The sequence below is a fragment of the Pelobates fuscus genome, chromosome 1 (genome assembly GCF_036172605.1).
Source record: "Pelobates fuscus isolate aPelFus1 chromosome 1, aPelFus1.pri, whole genome shotgun sequence".
NCBI classification, from domain to species: Eukaryota; Metazoa; Chordata; class Amphibia; order Anura; family Pelobatidae; genus Pelobates; species Pelobates fuscus.
Window position 1 is genome coordinate 498,879,756 of NC_086317.1, and position 19,413 is coordinate 498,899,168.

Sequence of the window (19,413 nt, forward strand, 5' to 3'; positions counted from 1 at the left end):
AGTGAATGAATGAAGTAGACCTCACATATAACCAGAGAGGGGGAACAGAATATGGAATAACAGAATGAGCGTGTGAATGAATGAAGTAGACCTCACGTATAACCAGAGAGGGGGAACAGAATATGGAATAACAGAATGAGCGAGTGAATGAATGAAGTAGACCTCACATATAACAAGAGAAGGGGAACAGAATATGGAATAACAGAATGAGCGAGTGAATGAATGAAGTAGACCTCACATATAACCAGAGAGGGGGAACAGAATATGGAATAACAGAATGAGCGAGTGAATGAATGAAGTAGACCTCACATATAACCAGAGTGGGGGAACAGAATATGGAATAACAGAATGAGCGTGTGAATGAATGAAGTAGACCTCACGTATAACCAGAGAGGGGGAACAGAATATGGAATAACAGAATGAGCGAGTGAATGAATGAAGTAGACCTCACATATAACCAGAGAGGGGGAACAGAATATGGAATAACAGAATGAGCGAGTGAATGAATGAAGTAGACCTCACGTATAACAAGAGAAGGGGAACAGAATATGGAATAACAGAATGAGCGTGTGAATGAATGAAGTAGACCTCACATATAACAAGAGAAAGCGAACATAACATGAAATAGACAGACAGAATAAATCATGTGGAACACGAGAGAGTGAAGCTAATAACTTACACAATGAGTGAATAAGCTGGATGTCATGTGGAACAATAGAGAGGGAACAGAATATGCAATTACAGACAGAGCAAGGATGTGAATGAAATTATTCTGTTACCTCTCTTCCATTCCACATAAACGTGAATAACAGACACTGGGAGAAAGCAAAAGGAGTAGAGGTAGTAAGATATATTATAGTAGACAGGAGTGAAGAATTCTGGGAACATGAGGAGACTAAACATATAACAGACACAGAGTGAATGAATGAACTGAAGACATCTGTAATAGGAAAGAGGTGAAAATATGAAGCAAGCTGGAGTTAAGGGGTAATGGAGAGATGTGGAGCAGAGTACAGCTGCCACCAACTATGGTAATCAGATAACAAGAGATCGATCTGGAAATGACACTAAACAAAATTATGAATGCAACATTTTTGTTTTCGCCCCCATTTTTTATGAGCTGAACTCAAAGTCAAAAGACTTTTTCTATGTCCACAAAAGGCCTATTTCTTTCAAATATTATTCACAAATCTGTCTAAATCTGTGTTAGTGAGCACTTCTCCTTTGACAAGATAATCCATCCACCTCACAGATGTGGCATATCAAGATGCTGATTAGACAGCACGATTATTGCACAGGTGTGCCTTAGGCTGGCCACAATAAAAGGCCACTCTAAAATGTGCAGTTTTATCACACAGCACAATGATAGATGTCACATGTTTTGAGGGAGCGTGCAATTGGCATGCTGACTGCATGAATGTCCACCAGAGCTGTTGCCCGTGAATTGAATGTTCATTTCTCTACCATAAGCCGTCTCCAAAGGCATTTCAGATAATTTGGCAGTACATCCAACCGGCCTCACAACCGCAGACCATGTGTAACCAGACCAGCCCAGCACCTCCACATCCAGCATCTTCACCTCCAAGATCCAAGACCCAGGCAGCTGCTGCAACAATTGGTTTGCATAACCAAAGTTTCTGCACAAACTGTCAGAAACCGTCTCAGGGAAGCTAATTTGCATGCTCGGCGTCCTCATCGGGGTCTCGACCTGACAGTAGTTCGTCGTTTTAACTGACTTGAGTGGGCAAATGCTCACACCAACAGCATCTGGCACTTTGGAGAGGTGTTCTCTTCACGGATGAATCTTTCACTGTACAGGGCAGATAGCAGACAGTGTGTATGGCGTTGTGTGGGTGAGCAGTTTGCAGATGTCAACGTTTTGGATTGAGTGGCCCATGGTGGCGGTGGGATTATGGTATGGGCAGGCGTATGTTATGGACAATGAACACAGATGCATTTTGATGGCATTTTGAATGCACAGAGATACCGTGACGAGATCCTGAAGCCCATTGTTGTTCCATTCATCCATGACCATCACCTCATGTTGCAGCATGATAATGTACGACCCCATGTTGCAAGGATCTGTACACAATTCCTGGAAGCTGAATATATCCCAGTTCTTGCGTAGCCAGCATACTCACCGGACATGTCACCCATTGAGCATGTTTGGGATGCTCTGGATCGGTGTGTTCCAGGTCCTGCCAATATCCAGTAACATCGTACAGCCATTGTAGAGGAGTGGACCAACATTCCACAGGTCACTATCAACAACCTGATCAACTCTATGCGAAGGAGATGTGTTGCACTGCGTGACGCAAATGGTGGTCACACCAGATACTGACTGGTTTTCGGACCCTCCGCACCTCTCGAAAACAGTAAAACTGCACATTTTAGAGTGGCCTTTTATTGTGACCAGCCTGTGCAATAATCATGCTGTCTAATCAGCACCTTGATATGCCACACTGGTGAGGTGGATGGATTATCTTGTCAAAGGAGAAGTGCTCACTAACACACATTCAGACAGATTTGTGATCAATATTTGAGAGAAATAGGTCTTTTGTGTATGTAGAAAAAGCCTTGGATCTTTGAGTTCAGCTTATGAAAAATGGGGGCAAAAACAAAAGTGTTGCGTTTATAATTTTATACAGTGTAATTTACGACTCACAGCTCTGGCAGTCAGACAGCAATGACCTGGGTAGTGGACTTATTTTTTAACCAGTGGAAGAGGTCACCAATGAGTAGATGCTAGTTAAACACCCTCAAATTCCTCATCCACCATATTAACCCCTTAAGGACCAAACTTCTGGAATAAAAGGGACTCATGACATGTCACACGTCATGTGTCCTTAAGGGGTTAAGTACATGTGTGGAGGGCTTCCATAAAGACTGATTGAGGATACAACAAGCAGAATAAAGGATCATATCTCTCCAAAGACATAGTGGGTATTATTTAAGCTCATAATCACAAGCAAACTCAAGCCGCAGTCAAACCTAAAAAAGAGTGAATATCTTAATTTAAGAGCAGCAACAGTAGAGACTATTTGTAGCAGAGATAGGGTTATATGGCCTCAATTGAGAAATCTCTAGAAATCTCAGTAACTACAATATAAGATGAAACTAAACAGCACCTCCAGAATTTAACTCCCAGTGCCATATGTGGCACAGCCAAGCGTTAGAACTAAAAATGAAAAAAAAAAAAAAAAAGATTGCAAATACGTATACACCACCTGGGAGTAAGTGGGGGAGTGGTCTTCAACTTTTCCCACTGGAATTGAGAGGAATAGGGTTTCAGCAATGTGACTGAACCACTTGGTCTCCCACTACTTAGAAGACCCCCTGATATCACAGCTCCACCATTCCATCCACAACAGCTGTGAGAGTGTCGGCACGACGGAGAGTTCCCCAATACAGATATCTGCCAAAACGTGGAAACAACAGTTAATATGAGAATCAAAGTATTTCGCACATCGGTGTGTATGATGAGCATAAACTGCTTACTTTTAATTAACTACTCATTCCAGCATAATATCCCTGTTCATAGCTTTGTCTAATTTAAAGAAAGAAACACAGAAGGCAATTGATACAAGGAGGTGCTATTAAAGAAAGTAAAAAGATGATATTGAAAAACAAAATATATCTGATAACTCTGTGGAATAAGTTGGTACTATATAAATATCAATAACATTAATAATAATACTAATAACATTTTGCAGAGTGAGTGAGAAATATAGTGTAGGTTTCTCTGAAATCATTAAATGGATTATAACTTAACTCCTTGACCAGACCGCTTTTCAATTTTCTTACTGTTTGGGACCAAGTCTGTTTTGAAATTTCTGTGGTGTTTGTGTTTAGCTGTAATTTTCCGCTTATTATTATATACCGTTTTTCTCGCCATTAAATGGTCTTTCTTAAGATAGCATTATTTTCATTATATCATATAATTTACTAAAAAAACTAATATAAAATATGATGAAAAAATCATTTAAAAAAAAAAAAAACACTTTTTTCTAACTTTGACCCCCAAAATGTGTTACGCATCTACAACTGACAGAAAACACCCATGCTAAATAGTTTCTAAATTTTGTCCTGAGTTTAGAAATACCCAATGTTAACATGTCCTTAGCTTTATTTTGGAAAGTTATAGGGCAATAAACACAAGTAGCACTTTGCTATTTTCAAACCAATTTTATTCAAAATGAACGCAAGTTACATTGTAACACTGATATCTGTCAGGAATCCCTGAATAACTCTTCACATGTATATATATTTTTAAAAGAAGACAACCTAAGGTATTAAATTTGGGGTATTTTGACTCTTGTCATGCGTCCATTTTACCATCAATCTATGCCAAATTAAAAAAATATATATATAATTGGTGATTTTTTTGACACACATAGCAATTTAAGAATACATGTACAGAGAACTTTAAGGGTTTACAGCCAAAGAACACCCCAATATGTGTTCAGCAACATCTCCTGAGTACAGGGATACCACCCATGTACAAGTGTGTCGGGTTCTCTGGGGGCTAAAAGACCGTATTTGGAGGGTGCGCATTACAGTTTTCCAACTTGGAATTTTCACAGCTCATCATCATGCACCCATGTCCTATTTGGAACATTTTTGAAGCCGGCTGTAGCGGAGTAGAGGTATGATCCAAGGTATCTCCGCTGGTAGACAGGAACAGCAATCCAAGACAGGAACACGACAGGTAGCGTAGTTACAATCCCTTCCCTCCAAGAACTAGACGACACATAGCTTGGAGGTCAACTGTCAGCTTTATTCACACATTTGCTTTTATGTCTTTTTCCCATGCAAGGGAGGTAACTTACAATATCCAATCCTATCGTGGTCACCTCCTCTCCCTCTCCTCCCCTTAGATTACCAGTTAAACTCATTAGTGGGAACAGAGTTTTCCCCAGTTTCTGGATGTCCCCTAAATACAGGGGGTACGGAGACAAATGAGGGGTCCCCTGGTAGGTCTGATCTGGGTGAGCAACATACTAAAAATTCACCCAGATCGGACCAGGGGTTCGGGAGTTACAGACAGTTAAAGTTTTGACCGACTGCAGGGATTCGGTAGCCGAAAACAGCTCCATGAATTCTGGCCCTGTGGTCGGTCTATTTCAATGAACACAAAGTACCGAACAGCCTAGCCATCCAGCTCTAATCCTGCATTCGGATGAATCCCCTAGTCTGGGGGATTCATCCTACCGAACGGCGAGCCGTTCGGCAGTTTGAATCGCATGTTTCCGTTGTTCTGGAGGTCTGAGCGGTGTCTGGGTAGTCGAGCGTCCGATTTTAGTTCCAGACGCTCGACGACCAAACACCGCTGTTCGGGAGTTAAGATGGCCGCCGCCACGTGTTCGGTATACGAACGGCGGCCACACACAAACCTAATTGCTAATACTTGCAACATTGTTGCCTTCCCCTAAGGTGAGGCACAGATTACATTAGACATACAGTTTAAATACAATGTAGTACTTAGTGCAACAGTCTCTTGTGGCTGCTTCTGCCACACCGGCCCCCATCAAAATATATTTTTTTGGAAAAATAAACATCAAAGGGTATTTCAAATGGTGGTATTTTAACACTTTCCATGTACTAATTCTACCACCAGTCTTTGTCAACCCTTTGGGTAGTCATTTTGTTGTGTTATTTTTCACACACATTGTAATTTGGGCATGGATTCTCAGTTCCTGTTATGTATTACTGCCAAAGAACACCCCAATACGTGTTCAGCAACATCTCCTGAGTACAGTAATAATAGTAATAGTAACTTCACATATTGTCTTTGCCTATCTTCTTTTTGGGGGACTTTTTACATATCCCAATTTATGGTTTTGCCATGAACGTGCATATAACAGAGCATACACCTTAAGCATAAAAAACATTACATAAATTACCTATCCCTGTATTTCAATCAGGCAGGGAAATACAGTATAGAGCCATTTCAGGCTATATATAATGCGCTCCAGGGTGTCTATATAGGCTAAAGAGGTCTATTTTCGTCCCACTGTAGTGTAGATACTGGAGATGGAGGCTCCAAAATAAGTATAACGGACTTTATTATGGTCGAAAATAAATGAAAATAATAACAATAATGGTACAAAAAAAGCAGTGAATAAATAACATATAATAAAAATCACTGCAAAAAGAAGTATATAATAGTCCCAAGAGGTGGTCAGCAGACGCGTTTCGACTCCTCCTGGAGTCTTCCTCAATGCTGATCAAAGCCTCCATCAGTCCGAAATAAATACCCATATAAATGCCATTATTTCTATTATCTAATCTTATTGTATACATAATGATTAGATAATAGAAATAATTATAAAGGTGTCCCTATTATTTTAGATTAAAATAGTCAATCTAATCAAATTAAAAAGGGTTTTTAAGTACATCCTGGCCCTGGAACCCCTTACACACTTGATCAGGAACAACCCCCAAATACAGGGAATCAAAGTTAGAAACACAGAACACAAAATAACGTTATTTGCAGATGACATCCTCCTCACGCTACAGAACCCCCAAAATTCGTTACCTGCACTACACCACCTAATCCGCCAATATGGCATTGGCAACTGCTCGTATTACAAATTGAATATCTCCAAAACACAAGCAATGGGCATAAACATCCCACAACCGGAGCTGGGCACTCTTAAAAAGATGTTCGCATACGAATGGCGAACGGATAATCTCAAATTCCTAGGGGTAGCAATAACAAAAACGTTAGCAGGCATACACAAAGCCAACTACAACCCGCTACTCATAGAACTCAAAAACCTCATACACAGTTGGAAGGGGAAATTTGTCTCTTGGGCGGGTAGAATAGCTGCTGCAAAAATGCTGCTTCTCCCAAGACTACAATACTTATTCAGAACTATCCCACTAGCGGTCCCTACCAGTTACCTACGCGAAGCGCAATCAGTAATCAACTCATTTATATGGAATGGTACAAAACCAAGAATTGCCAAATCTACCCTTTATAAAACGTTCCCATTGGGAGGTATGGGCCTACCGAACTTAACCAACTATTATAAAGCAGCCGTCATAGGCCAAGTGTTAGCTACTAGTGGTGACCCCAATCCCCCACAATGGGTGCAAATAGAAGCGGCCTATACTAATGGCTTCACACTACCGACCCTGGCCTGGATGTCTAGGAAATTTAGGCCTAAACATAAGGATACCCTTCCCACAACACAGCTTACGCTACAAACTTGGGACAAATTCGGGGATGCACACCTCCTGAAAGGGGGCATCTCCCTAGCAATGCCTTTGGCATCGGTGTCTTTAGCAACACCAGGCTTCGACATCAGGCTGTGGCACAGCCACAATATCACACATCTTTTTCACATATATCAGGGCCCCACACTGAAACCATTTGCGGAACTTCAAAAACAACATAAACTACCAGACACAGCACAATTTTCGCACAGACAGCTTTTGTCATGGTTTAGGACCCAAACAATATGCTCGTACAACAGTGTAAATGGTCTACAGCTGACGGAGGTAGAAAAAATATGTCTTAAACTGAGACCACGGAGAAAACTGATTTCCACGGTCTATGCCATGCTTAGCGCCAACGAGGTTCCTCATGTCCCCACGTTTATAAAGGCTTGGAACCGAGAACTCAGAGTCCACATCACTGAGGGCCAATGGGGCCAAATACTCCGGGCACATAAGAACCTTTCCCTGTGCACTTCCCATATGGAAATAATGCGCAAAATTCTGTACAGGTGGTACATGGTACCAGTAAGGCTTAACAAAGCCCCACCATACCGGACTCATGTTGGCACTGCATGGGAGACAAAGGAACCATGCTCCACATATGGTGGTCTTGCCCAATAATGCAGCAATATTGGACAGACGTAATCCATGTAATACAGGCTTGCCAGGAGTCCTCCTCCAGCGAACCCCAGAAGTTTTCCTGTTGCAACTATTTCCAAATGGCCTCACAAAAGCCCACCAATATCTTATTTATCAAATCATAGTTGCAGCCCTGCAAACGATCAGCAGACACTGGCGGGACCCATGCCCACCAAAAATAGCCAAATGCATTGCTGCGATAGAGCTCTCAAAACTATACGAAAAAATGGCAAGGAGAACCGCACAACCGAAGCCAGCCATAACTATAGCTTGGGAACTATGGGAGAAACACCTCGCCACCTCACAGGGCTGAAACCCTGAGCTAGCAATATGCAAATCCACCCATCAATACGAGACAAAAACGCAACTCCATCAGCTGTGACCATAAGTACGTAGCTCTAGCCACATAGCAACCAGATGAATGTAATTACTGAGAGTAACATAAGGTACCCACGCAACCTACACTAAATGTGATTCTACATTTTGCAATGACAACTACGCAACAAAGGTCAAGTTTCTGGTGAACACAACTTTACCCCTAAACTCTCCTTTCCCCCCCCTCCCCTCTCTCCTACCTTCCCTTCATTAACCCGTTATTGTTAACAAAAGTTAAAGTATCAACTTGTTCGAAAAGCACAAAATATATTGCAAGAATTGCGCAACAACTGAACAAAATTGTCATTACGTGAATTGATGCCTTGTTGTACTAAACATTGCAATGCAGGTTGATATTATAAAATGCAAATAAAAAAAAAAAAAAAAAAAAAAAAAAGGGTTTTTAAGAAATGTTGGCACATTTTAAAAACGGACAGCGACCTTTCAGATTTTATTGGCGATAAACCTATTATTATATATAGAGGTGCTAATAACATAAAAAATTATTTAGTACAGAGTTTTATTAAACCCTGTAAGGCTACTAATATGTTTAATCAGAAACCTGTTTTTACCCCTGTAAATTATGTTCTGGTTGCAAAAAAACGAATTTTAATCCCTTAAGGACCAAACTTCTGGAATAAAAGGGAATCATGACATGTCACACACGTCATGTGTCCTTAAGGGGTTAAAAAGGTGCCTGTCACATCATTTAAGTCGTTAATATTGGGAAAAACTTTTTATATAAGAGATGTTTTAACTTGTCATTCCTCTAATGTTATATACCTCCTCTGGTGCCCGTGTGGACTACACAACGTGGGTATGACCACTAGAAGTTTAAAAACACGTATTGCAGAACACATGGGCAATATTCAGAGGATGTATGAAAAGCACAGTGTATCTTTCATAATAAGGATCCATCATGTTTGAATTTTATAGCTATTTATAAAAAAAAACTTCTTAATTGGAGAGGAGAGGACAAATGTAATGAACTCAGCAAAATACAAAATAGATGGATTTTTACATTAGACACTTTGGTTCCAGAAGATCTCAATATAGGTTATTCCTTTCTTATAGTTTTTTTAATGGATGCCTTATTTTAAGCTTGCTGTGCTTTATATTGATTATGATCTTTTAACTTTTAGTGATTGTATTTTTTAATTTGCGGATTTTTGGGTATGTATTTAACCATTTTCTATAAATCTTTCTGTGTTATTATCGGTATATGGATCTAAATACCCCATTTTGAGAACTTTCCTTTAAAGGGACACTATAGTCACCTGAACAACTATAGCTTAATGAAGCAGTTTTGGTGTATAGAACATGCCCCTGCAGCCTCACTGCTCAATCCTCTGCCATTTAGGAGTTAAATCCCTTTGTTTATGAACCCTAGTCACACCTCCCTGCATGTGACTTGCACAGCCTTCCATAAACACTTCCTGTAAAGAGAGCCCTATTTAGGCTTTCTTTATTGCAAGTTCTGTTTAATTAAGATTTTCTTATCCCCTGCTATGTTAATAGCTTGCTAGACCCTGCAAGAGCCTCCTGTATGTGATTAAAGTTCAATTTAGAGATTGAGATACAATTATTTAAGGTAAATTACATCTGTTTGAAAGTGAAACCAGTTGTTTTTTTCATACAGGCTGTGTCAATCATAGCCAGGGGAGGTGTGGCTAGGGCTGCATAAACATAAACAAAGTAATTTAGAATTTTTAGAACGTTTAGTTAGAATGTTCACACCTCACTAACGAAGTGTGAAAACCAAAGACCGCAAGGGAACCAGCGGCGCGTGCTACCCCTGGGTGGCCGCCAGTTCATATCACTGAACGCCCACCAGGGGGAGCATTTGTCTCCTGAACCAGCCTGCGCGCACTGTCTTCGATCCCCGCTATGATCACTGCTTACACTCAAACCTGAGAGCTACGAGGCTAGGCTCGTGGCTGCCCAGGCAAACGCTCTCCGGCGGATACCTTAGTGCGGTTATCCACCATTGAGAGGGGCGCGCGCCAGCAGAGAATCTCTGGAGCTGTGAGTCAGTCTCGAAGCTGCAGGCCTCTGCTGGCCGCGTAGAAGTCTTTGCTAACCAATGCGCGAAGGAGCACCCATTCAAACTGGGTTTGCGCCATTCTCCTGGTAGGTTGGCACGAGTAAGCACAGATTGATCAATGTGAGGCGCTGGCGACCAATCAAAGCAGGAGCACCCCATCAAACAGGGTTTTGCGCCCTTTCATCTGATTGGGCAGCAAGGCCCCTCTCGCGCCAGGGCGATGATTGGCGCTAATTGGTTTTGCGACTTTCAGCGGATTGGCGTAATCATGTTTTGCGCACTTTCGTCAGATTGGGCAGCGATACTCCTTCCCTCCCGAGTGCTGATTGGCCCGATTCAAGTTTGAATTAGCTGGACTAAACCAAGCAACTCCCTGGAACTAATTTTGGGGATGTACAGAGCCTCAAGCTCCAGACTTTGGATGCCGATATCTCGGGCTCTGTACATCTGATCGCCCTGCTTTTTGCAGGTATCCCAGGTGGGACCTGGGTCTAATTATCTATATAAGTTTTAACCCTGTACCCCCTTCCCGTCCCGGGGTGCCGAGACCCAAAGTTCACCCCATGTATGTAATGTGTATTCATGTGTGTCCCTGTATCCTGTTAGTATCTCCCAGAGCGGGAGATAGTTATCTGTCACCCAGACCCCTCCTGCCTGGGATTGTGTTGTGCTGGATGGAGACCCCATGCGGGGGTCTGTGCATAAAAAGCTGTGTGCCCAAATAAAGATTGTTAAACGTTGTACCCTGGATTTGTGTAGCGTCCAGTTACTGGGGAAATGGGTCTGACCTATTATTACTAAAAGAGAGTAAACAACTGGGTTACCCAGGTCCTGCTACAACAATTATATGGGTATTTATTCTGGACTGATGGAGGTGTTGATCAGCATTAAGGAAGACTCCAGGAGGAGTCGAAACGCATCTGCTGACCTTCTCTTGGGACTATTATATACTCCTTTTTGCAGTGATTTTTATTATATGTTATTTATTCACAGTTTTTTTGTCCCGTTATTATTATTTTCATTTATTTTTGACCATAATAAAGTCCTTTCTACTTATTTTGGAGCCTCCATCTCCAGTATCTACACTACAGTGGGACGATAATACACATCTTTAGCCTATATAGACACCCTGGAGCGCATTATATATAGCCTGAAATGGCTCTATACTGTATTTCCCTGCCTGATTGAAATACAGGGATAGGTAATTTATTTTATGTCTTTATGCTTAAGGTGTACACTCTGTTTTGTGTTTATTATTGTTATATGGTGAAGGGGATACACCAGTAGTACACCTTAGAGTGTTTTTATTCACTGTAAAGCGCCTACACACCTTGCAGCTATTGCTTTTGGCATGAACGTGCATATATTTGAAAAGTTGACACCACAAGGTATTGTATATGGAGTGTTTTGATGCCTTTGATGCAACTGTTTTAGACAAAAAAAATTGAAGAAAGTGTGTGGTGGTAATTGTTCAATTTTCATTTTTACCCACACATTGCTTATTGACTGTGATGTAGGAGAGCCTGTTGTCGGTTATTGCAAGAAAACACTCCAGGTTGTTTTTTGCAAGGCCTCCTGAGTACACCCATGCCCCCATGCATATGTTGAACTTGATCATAAAAATAGTCTGGCGCAGTGGAAGTAAAAAAAAAAAAAAAACAAGCTCAGGAACAGTAAATAAAAAAAAAAACCTTTACGGCACATGTAAAAAATTAATAAAAAAAAATTAACCAGTGTGTGGTATTGTTTGAAACAGTCCCCTATACAGAGTCCAGGCTGTCCAGGGCAATCAGGACAGTAATATACGGTATCTTTTCTCTGCCCCTTCTTGAATCAGACGCTGCATCTGTTTTGGGGATTCTAATTTGCCGCAGTAAGGGGATTTAAAAAAATAAAATGTGTAGCGCCAACTCTGCTCTCTCCAATCACTGCCCGGGGAGCAGGTGCATCACGGTACAAAATTCACTAAATGATCTGGAGCTGAAACTGTAAAAACACTCAGTTGCATTCCGGGGTTTGCTTTTTTGAACAACAAGAAAGCGTTGTGGGTTGCAATCTGCATTAGGTAGATTGCAACCTTTTTGTACCAGGCCCTTGTCTTGCGTATAATTAGGTAGGGCTGCAGCAGCTGATCTGCCAGATCAACCCCACCCATATGACGGTTATAGGCCTTGATGCACACTGGCTTCCTTGTGCTCTCAGCTCTGCCACGTACAGGGACCTCCACAGTCCTCTCAATGTGGATGGTGGTAAGAAAGTACACATCCTTCTGTCTTTGTACTTAACTGTCAACAGCTCCTCTTGGTGCTGAGCTGAGGTCTACCCCTTTCGTAGCCGGGTGCGTGCAAGTTGTCCTGGGAAACCTGAACGGTTCTTTCTATATGTACCGCAAGCTACTGTATCAAAACAATACAGTAGTTTGAACAAAGGGACACTTGTATAAAAATTGTCTATATTTGATTCTATGTGTTCAAAATATGTGTGGATGAATAAACATCCACGCCTTAGTAAATCGATTGTATGTAGATCTAAAGAGAAGGGAGGATTGGGAATGCCAGACATTCAACAATACTACATGGCTAATGTCTTGATTTGAATAGATTGGTCATTATTTGAGCTAAATAAACCTTGGAAGGAAATTGAGGCTAGTTTTGTGACAGTCCCTTGGGGAACATAACCTTGGCAGACTGCCTGTATCTGTAGTTTACGCCCACAATGGCATCCAACAACATGTCCCACCTTATTGATATGGCGCAAGATAAGGACAAGTAGTAAACTCTCTACATTAGACTCGCCGTTACATTCATTGACAAATTACCTAAAGATATGGCTGATTGGCTGGTTACTAGATGTCTATATAGAGAACAGGTAGTACTTGAGGATATTCTTCAAAGTTATAAATTACCTGACATTTGTGATTATTTGACTTCACAAACCTCTACATTTCTTGATAATTTCTTTCATTATAGATTGATACATTATTTACGTTCTTTAGTGGGTAAAGAGGGAAAGTATTGACCTTTAACAGATTTCAAACACATGTCCCATATATATAAACCAATTAAAAATTAGCTTTATTATATGTATAAAGTGTAACGAGACTGCACTATTAAATCCCAAATCCCCCAATAACCAGAAGAAACACCATTCAGGGAGACAACTGCCAATTTAATAATGGCTCAAGGAGTTAACTGCCAACTGTCAACTTTTGAAAAATGTTCTTAAAGTGGTACATACATATTGAACCGAACAGATACAGGCATTTAAACAGCAGGGAGAAGGTTTAACTGAGGGCCCACAGGCAAATACATGAAAAATCCTTCACAATGGCCCCCCTTTTTCTCCCTGCTCCGGCAACTCGGTTGGACCTTTCCTGGTCCAATAGGGTTGACGGGTCTTTCCAAAGTTTTTAATCTGAGGCCAAGTCCGTTTGGCGCGACAGTCCATCAGCATTCTCGTTTTGCTTGCCTGGGCGATAATGAATAGTAAAGTCATAGGGCTGTAACGCCAGGCTCCAGCGCAGCAAACGGGCGTTATCCCCTGAGACCCGGTTGAGCCAAACTAGGGGATTGTGATCCGTGATGAGGGTGAAGGCCCGGCCATAGAGATAGGGTGTGAGCTTTTTGAGTGCCCATACCAAGGCCAAACACTCCTTCTCAATGGTGGCATAACTGACCTCCCTTGGCAACAACTTCCGACTCAGGTATGCCACCGGGTGCTCTCCCCCATCCTCTCCGATCTGGCTTAGTACTGCCCCCAGTCCAAACATTGAAGCGTCTGTGTGGACAATAAACCTTTTGTTAGGATCTGGGGTAACCAACACTGGAGCATTAACAAGAGCATTCTTTAGTGCTTGGAAAGCCACGTCGCATTCCGGGGACCACAGGACTTGTCGGGGTAACTTCTTTTTGGTCAGGTCGGTCAGGGGTTTGGCTAGGGCGCTATAGTCTGGTACAAAGCGTCTGTAATAGCCGGCTGTGCCCAAGAAAGCCATGACTTGTGTCTTGGTTTGGGGAGTGGGCCAATTGGCAACGGCCTCGATCTTAGCCGGCTCCGGCCGTTGCTTACCACATCCTACTCGGTGGCCCAAATATTGTACCTCCGCCATACCCAAATGACATTTGTCTGGTTTCAAGGTCAGCCCGGCCCCCTTTATCCTATCTAATACTACCCCTACGTGTTCTAGGTGCGCTTCCCAGGTATCGCTATGGATGGCGATGTCATCCAGGTAGGCGCATGCGTAGTCCTGGAGACCTCCCAGTAATTGGTCCACCATCCGTTGGAAGGTGGCCGGGGCGTTCTTCATCCCGAATGGCATAACCCGGAATTGGTATAGGCCGAACGGGGTGATGAAGGCAGACTTGGGTATGGCATCTTCTGCTAGGGGAATCTGCCAATATCCCTTACATAGGTCAATTGTGGTCAGATACTTCCCTGCAGAGATACGGTCAAGCAGTTCGTCCATCCGCGGCATTGGATAGGCATCAGAAACTGTTTTGTCGTTGAGTCGCCGGTAATCCACACAGAAGCGGGTTGTCCCGTCCTTCTTTGGTACTAGGACTACCGGCGAGGCCCAAGGACTTTCCGAGTGTTCTATTACCCCTAGCCGAAGCATCTCATCGATTTCCTTCCGCATCCCTTCTCGGACTGCTTCCGGAATACGGTAAGGGGGCTGCCTCAGGGGTGCTTGCCCTGGAGTCTCCACCTTGTGGACGGCTAGGAGTGTGTATCCAGGCTCCTGAGAGAATGTGGCCTGTTTGGTTTCTAGCAAGCGGACAGCTTGAGCCCTCTCTTGTGGTCCCAGCTGTTCGCCTAGTTGGACTTTCTCTATCTGGGTCCTCCCTTCGTTGCTGCCCAATAGGTCGGGAAGAGGTAGTGTCTCTGTGTCTTCCCCTGCTGGTGCACAGATAGCGGTCACTTCCTCTGCCCGTTCCTGATAGGCCTTAAGCATGTTGATGTGAAAGGTTTGCTTCACATCCTCATCCTCGCAGCTAGCTATGGTGTAGGTGGTGTCGCATATCTGCCCTATATCATTGTAGGGGCCCTGCCAGGCGGCCTGGAGCTTGTCTGTTCGGACCGGTCTTAGCACCATGACTTTTTGGCCAATCTGAAAGCTCCGGTGCCTAGCCCGTCGGTCATACCATACCCTCTGACGCTGCTGGGCCGCCCGGAGGTTTCCCTGCACCGCCTGGGCTAGTTCCTCCATGCGGTCCCGCAGTTCCAGCACATAAGGTACAACCGGGGTCCCCTCAATCTCTGTCTGCCCCTCCCAGTGGTCCTTGATAAGATCTAAAGGCCCCCTCACCCGCCTCCCATATAGGAGTTCGAAGGGTGAGAATCCAGATGATTCCTGCGGCACCTCTCGGTAGGCAAAGAGAAGGTGTGGCAGGAACCGCTCCCAATCCTTGTACGCCCCCGTGATGACTTTAACATTTGCTTTAGCGTCCCGTTGAAGCGTTCACACAGGCCATTAGTCTGGGTGTGGTATGGGGAACTAGTCAGGGATTTAACTCCACAGACTTTCCATATCTGCTGGGTTACCTCGGCCGTGAACTGTGTACCTTGGTCGGACAGTACCTCCTTGGGAAAGCCCACTCGGGAGAATATCCGGACTAGCGCATCTGCCACCGTCTCAGCCTGTATGTTAGAAAGGGCCACCGCTTCGGGGTAACGGGTGGCGTAATCTACCACTGTGAGGATATAACGTTTGCCGGAGCGGCTAGGTTGGGCCAAGGGTCCTATGATGTCCACGGCTACCCTCGTGAACGGTTCTTCAATTATGGGCATGGAGACCAGTTTAGCCTTTGGGTGGTCTCCCTTCTTACCTATGCGTTGACATATCTCGCACGTCTGGCAATACGCCCGGACGTCATCGGATACCCCAGGCCAGAAAAAGTTCTGGGTTACCCGATATCCCGTCCTGCGTATTCCCAAGTGTCCTGCCAGAGGAACGTCGTGCCCAATTCTCAATAACTCCCGCCGGTATTTCCGTGGAACTACCAGCTGGCGTTTTTGCCTAGGCCCAGGTGTGTTAACCCGTGTCTCAGTGAGCCTGTACAAGCGGCCTTTTTCCCAGATAAACTGTTCCTTCTCTAACCCCCCCATTCCCCGCCTGGCCTTCTCTCGATACTTTCTGAGGGAAGGGTCTCCGGTCACCTCCCGCCCAAAGTCTTCTGGGGTGTCCCAGGGAAGGGGTTCTATAGTCAGGGGTAGGTCGGGTTGGCTTACCTGGGTCTCAGTAGGAAGCGGGTGGCTCTCGGCAGCGCGACTTTGTGCTCTGGTGGTTACTGCGTGGGCCTCCTGAGCGGTGGTTGAGGCGAATGCCGAAGTCAGGGGCCCAATGTCATTGCCCAACACGACTTCAGAGGGTAAGTCTTTCATTACGCCCACTTGAACTTTGCCAGCTCCCGCACCCCAGTCCAGGTGTACTTGTGCGGTAGGAATGCGATACACTGGCCCCCCTGCCACTCTCACAGCAATTGATTTCCCCGGCTTCTCCGATGCGTTAATGAGAATTGTTGTACTAGTGTGATTGTCGCACCACTGTCTCTTAATCCCCGTGCTGTCTTGCCGTTAACCATGACCAGTTGGCAATGGTGTTTCCGATTGTCTGTGACGGTGGATTGCACCATGAGGGCTTCGTAAAGGGTGCCCAATGGTTCTTCCTGACCCAGCTCCTTGGGACCCCAAGTCGAATCTACACAATGGGCTGCTGCTGGTGGTTGCTGGTACCCAGGTCGAGACCAATTTGACCTGGTGTGGTTGACCATGGGGCAATTCTGTCGGATGTGACCCAGCTGTCGGCACCGGAAGCAACGTAGCTCGCTGACATCCTGTCGTGGGTAGCGAGAGTTAGAAGTCACCGGTCGGTTAGGGGGTTGGTATCGGGCTGCTGGTGGGTGTGATGGCACTGAAGGTTTTGGAGGTTGTACCCGTGGTGCGACTTGGTTAGTTTTGCGAGTATCCGCATACTCATCCGCCAACTTGGCGGCCTCTGGTAGAGACAGGGGCTTGCGGTCTCTCACCCAGTCTTTGACATCCGCCTGGATATGGTTGTAAAACTGTTCCAGGAGTATTAGTTGCAAAATCTCCTCCGCGGTGGCGGCCTGGCTACTGTTAACCCAGTTCGAGGCCGACAGGGATAACTGGCATGCCCATTCCACGTAGGAATCTTTAGCGGTTTTGCGTGAGTCCCTGAACTTCTGTCGGTAGGACTCTGGGGTTACTGCATAATGGGCCAGGAGTGCTTCTTTAACCCTGGCGTAGCTATGGATCTCCTGTTCTGGTACAGCCCGGAAAGCATCAGAGGCTTTGCCTGACAGCTTTCCTGACAATATTGAAACCCATTCTTCCTTAGCTATCCGGTGCAGGTTACATTGCCGCTCAAAATCTGCTAAATATTTATCAATCTCACAGTCTTTTTCGTCAAAAGCTTTAAAAGCGCTGAACGGAATTTTCTTTGTATCCGCTGTGTGTACTCACTGTTTGGGAAGTGTGCTGCTTCCTGCTGGACCGCTGCCAGTTTTAATTGTAGCTCTGCGTCTCTTTTTTGTTTAGCCTCCTCCGCTAAAAGGCTCATTACTTTCAGAATAATGTCAGCCGTTGGGTTCGGACCGAACCATGCTAGTTTCTCCCTCATTTCTTTGTTGGCTGGTGATTCCTCCTCCTGAATCACTGGTGTCTCCATCTCTTGTACAGCTGGCATTGCTGCAACCAAGTTCTCTCGGTCTAGCTCCATTAACTCTGCTATAATGACCTGCTTGGTTTTGTTGCTAGCAATCCTTCCACGAGCTTCCAGTAGCTCTTTCAGTGTATCTCTTTTAAGCAGGGTGTACCAGCCTTCCATTCACTGTTCCCAGTGTCTGCTTGGAAAGCTTGTTGTAACAGAAGTAGAAGGGAAAATCCCGCCGCTGCCAACCAGTTGTAACGAGACTGCAATATTAAATCCCAAATCCCCCAATAACCAGAAGAAACACCATTCAGGGAGACAACTGCCAATTTAATAATGGCTCAAGGAGTTAACTGCCAACTGTCAACTTTTGAAAAATGTTCTTAAAGTGGTACATACATATTGAACCGAACAGATACAGGCATTTAAACAGCAGGGAGAAGGTTTAACTGAGGGCCCACAGGCAAATACATGAAAAATCCTTCACATAAAGAATTAAGCAAAAGCAGATATTATGGTAGATAAAAAATTATGGAAAAATGGGCTGCCGAACTTAATATCTGTTTAGTTTGGAAAAACGGCACCTCAGAGGGGATATGATAACATTATACAAATATATTCAGGGCCAATACAAACCTTTATCTGGAAATCTATTCATAAACAGGGCTATACATAGGACACGAGGTCACACATTTAGACTGGAAGAAAGGAGATTTCATCTAAGGCAAAGAAAAGGTTTTTTTTTCAGTAAGAGCAATAAGGATATGGAATTCTTTGCCTGAAGAGGTGGTTTTATCAGAGTCCATACAGATATTTAAACTGCAATTGGATAAATACTTGCAAAAACATAACATACAGGGATATAATTTCTAATTAGCGGGGTAATAGCTGCTTGATCCAAGGACACATCTGACTGCTATTTTGGGGTCAAGAAGGAATTTTTTCCTAGTTTGTGGCAAAATTGGAAGCGCTTCAGACTGGGTTTTTTGCCTTCTTTTGGATCAACAGCAAAAACATATGTGATGAAGGCTGAACTTGATGGATGCAAGTCTCTTTTCGCTATGTAACTATGTAATATTAACTTAGATGATTAACAATGGGGGAAAATATTTAAATTAATTTCCTCTTCAATAGCATGTTATAAATATCAAAAGACAGGATATAAACGTATTACTCGTTGGTATCAAACCCCAGCAAAATTGCATGCCTGGAACTCTAAAACCTCCAAACTGTGTTGGAGGTGCGGAGTAGCTGTTGGTACACTTATTGCTACACTTATTGGTGGTATTGTCCACAAATACAAAAATTCTGAGAAACAGTAGTATCATTAAGTCGCTTAGTTTCTGAGTTACCTATCTCCTTGAACCCAGAGGAAATTATTATTATAATTATAAATTATTATTATTTCACACTCCTATATCAAATAATATACTAAGGAAGACATGCTTACCATATCTCTTAA

At 43.6% G+C, this 19,413-nt stretch overlaps 1 protein-coding gene across 4 annotated transcripts in view; it reads right to left on the reverse strand.

The window, feature by feature from the left end:
- Positions 1–19,413, reverse strand: part of LCMT2 (leucine carboxyl methyltransferase 2) — a 154,438-nt gene that overhangs the window by 25,666 nt on the left and 109,359 nt on the right. For all 4 annotated transcript variants that reach the window (XM_063433454.1, XM_063433444.1, XM_063433449.1 and 1 more), the window contains one exon: positions 3,228–3,415. In XM_063433454.1, coding sequence (XP_063289524.1) covers positions 3,228–3,415 — 188 coding nt within the window. The remainder of the gene's footprint in view (positions 1–3,227; positions 3,416–19,413) is intronic.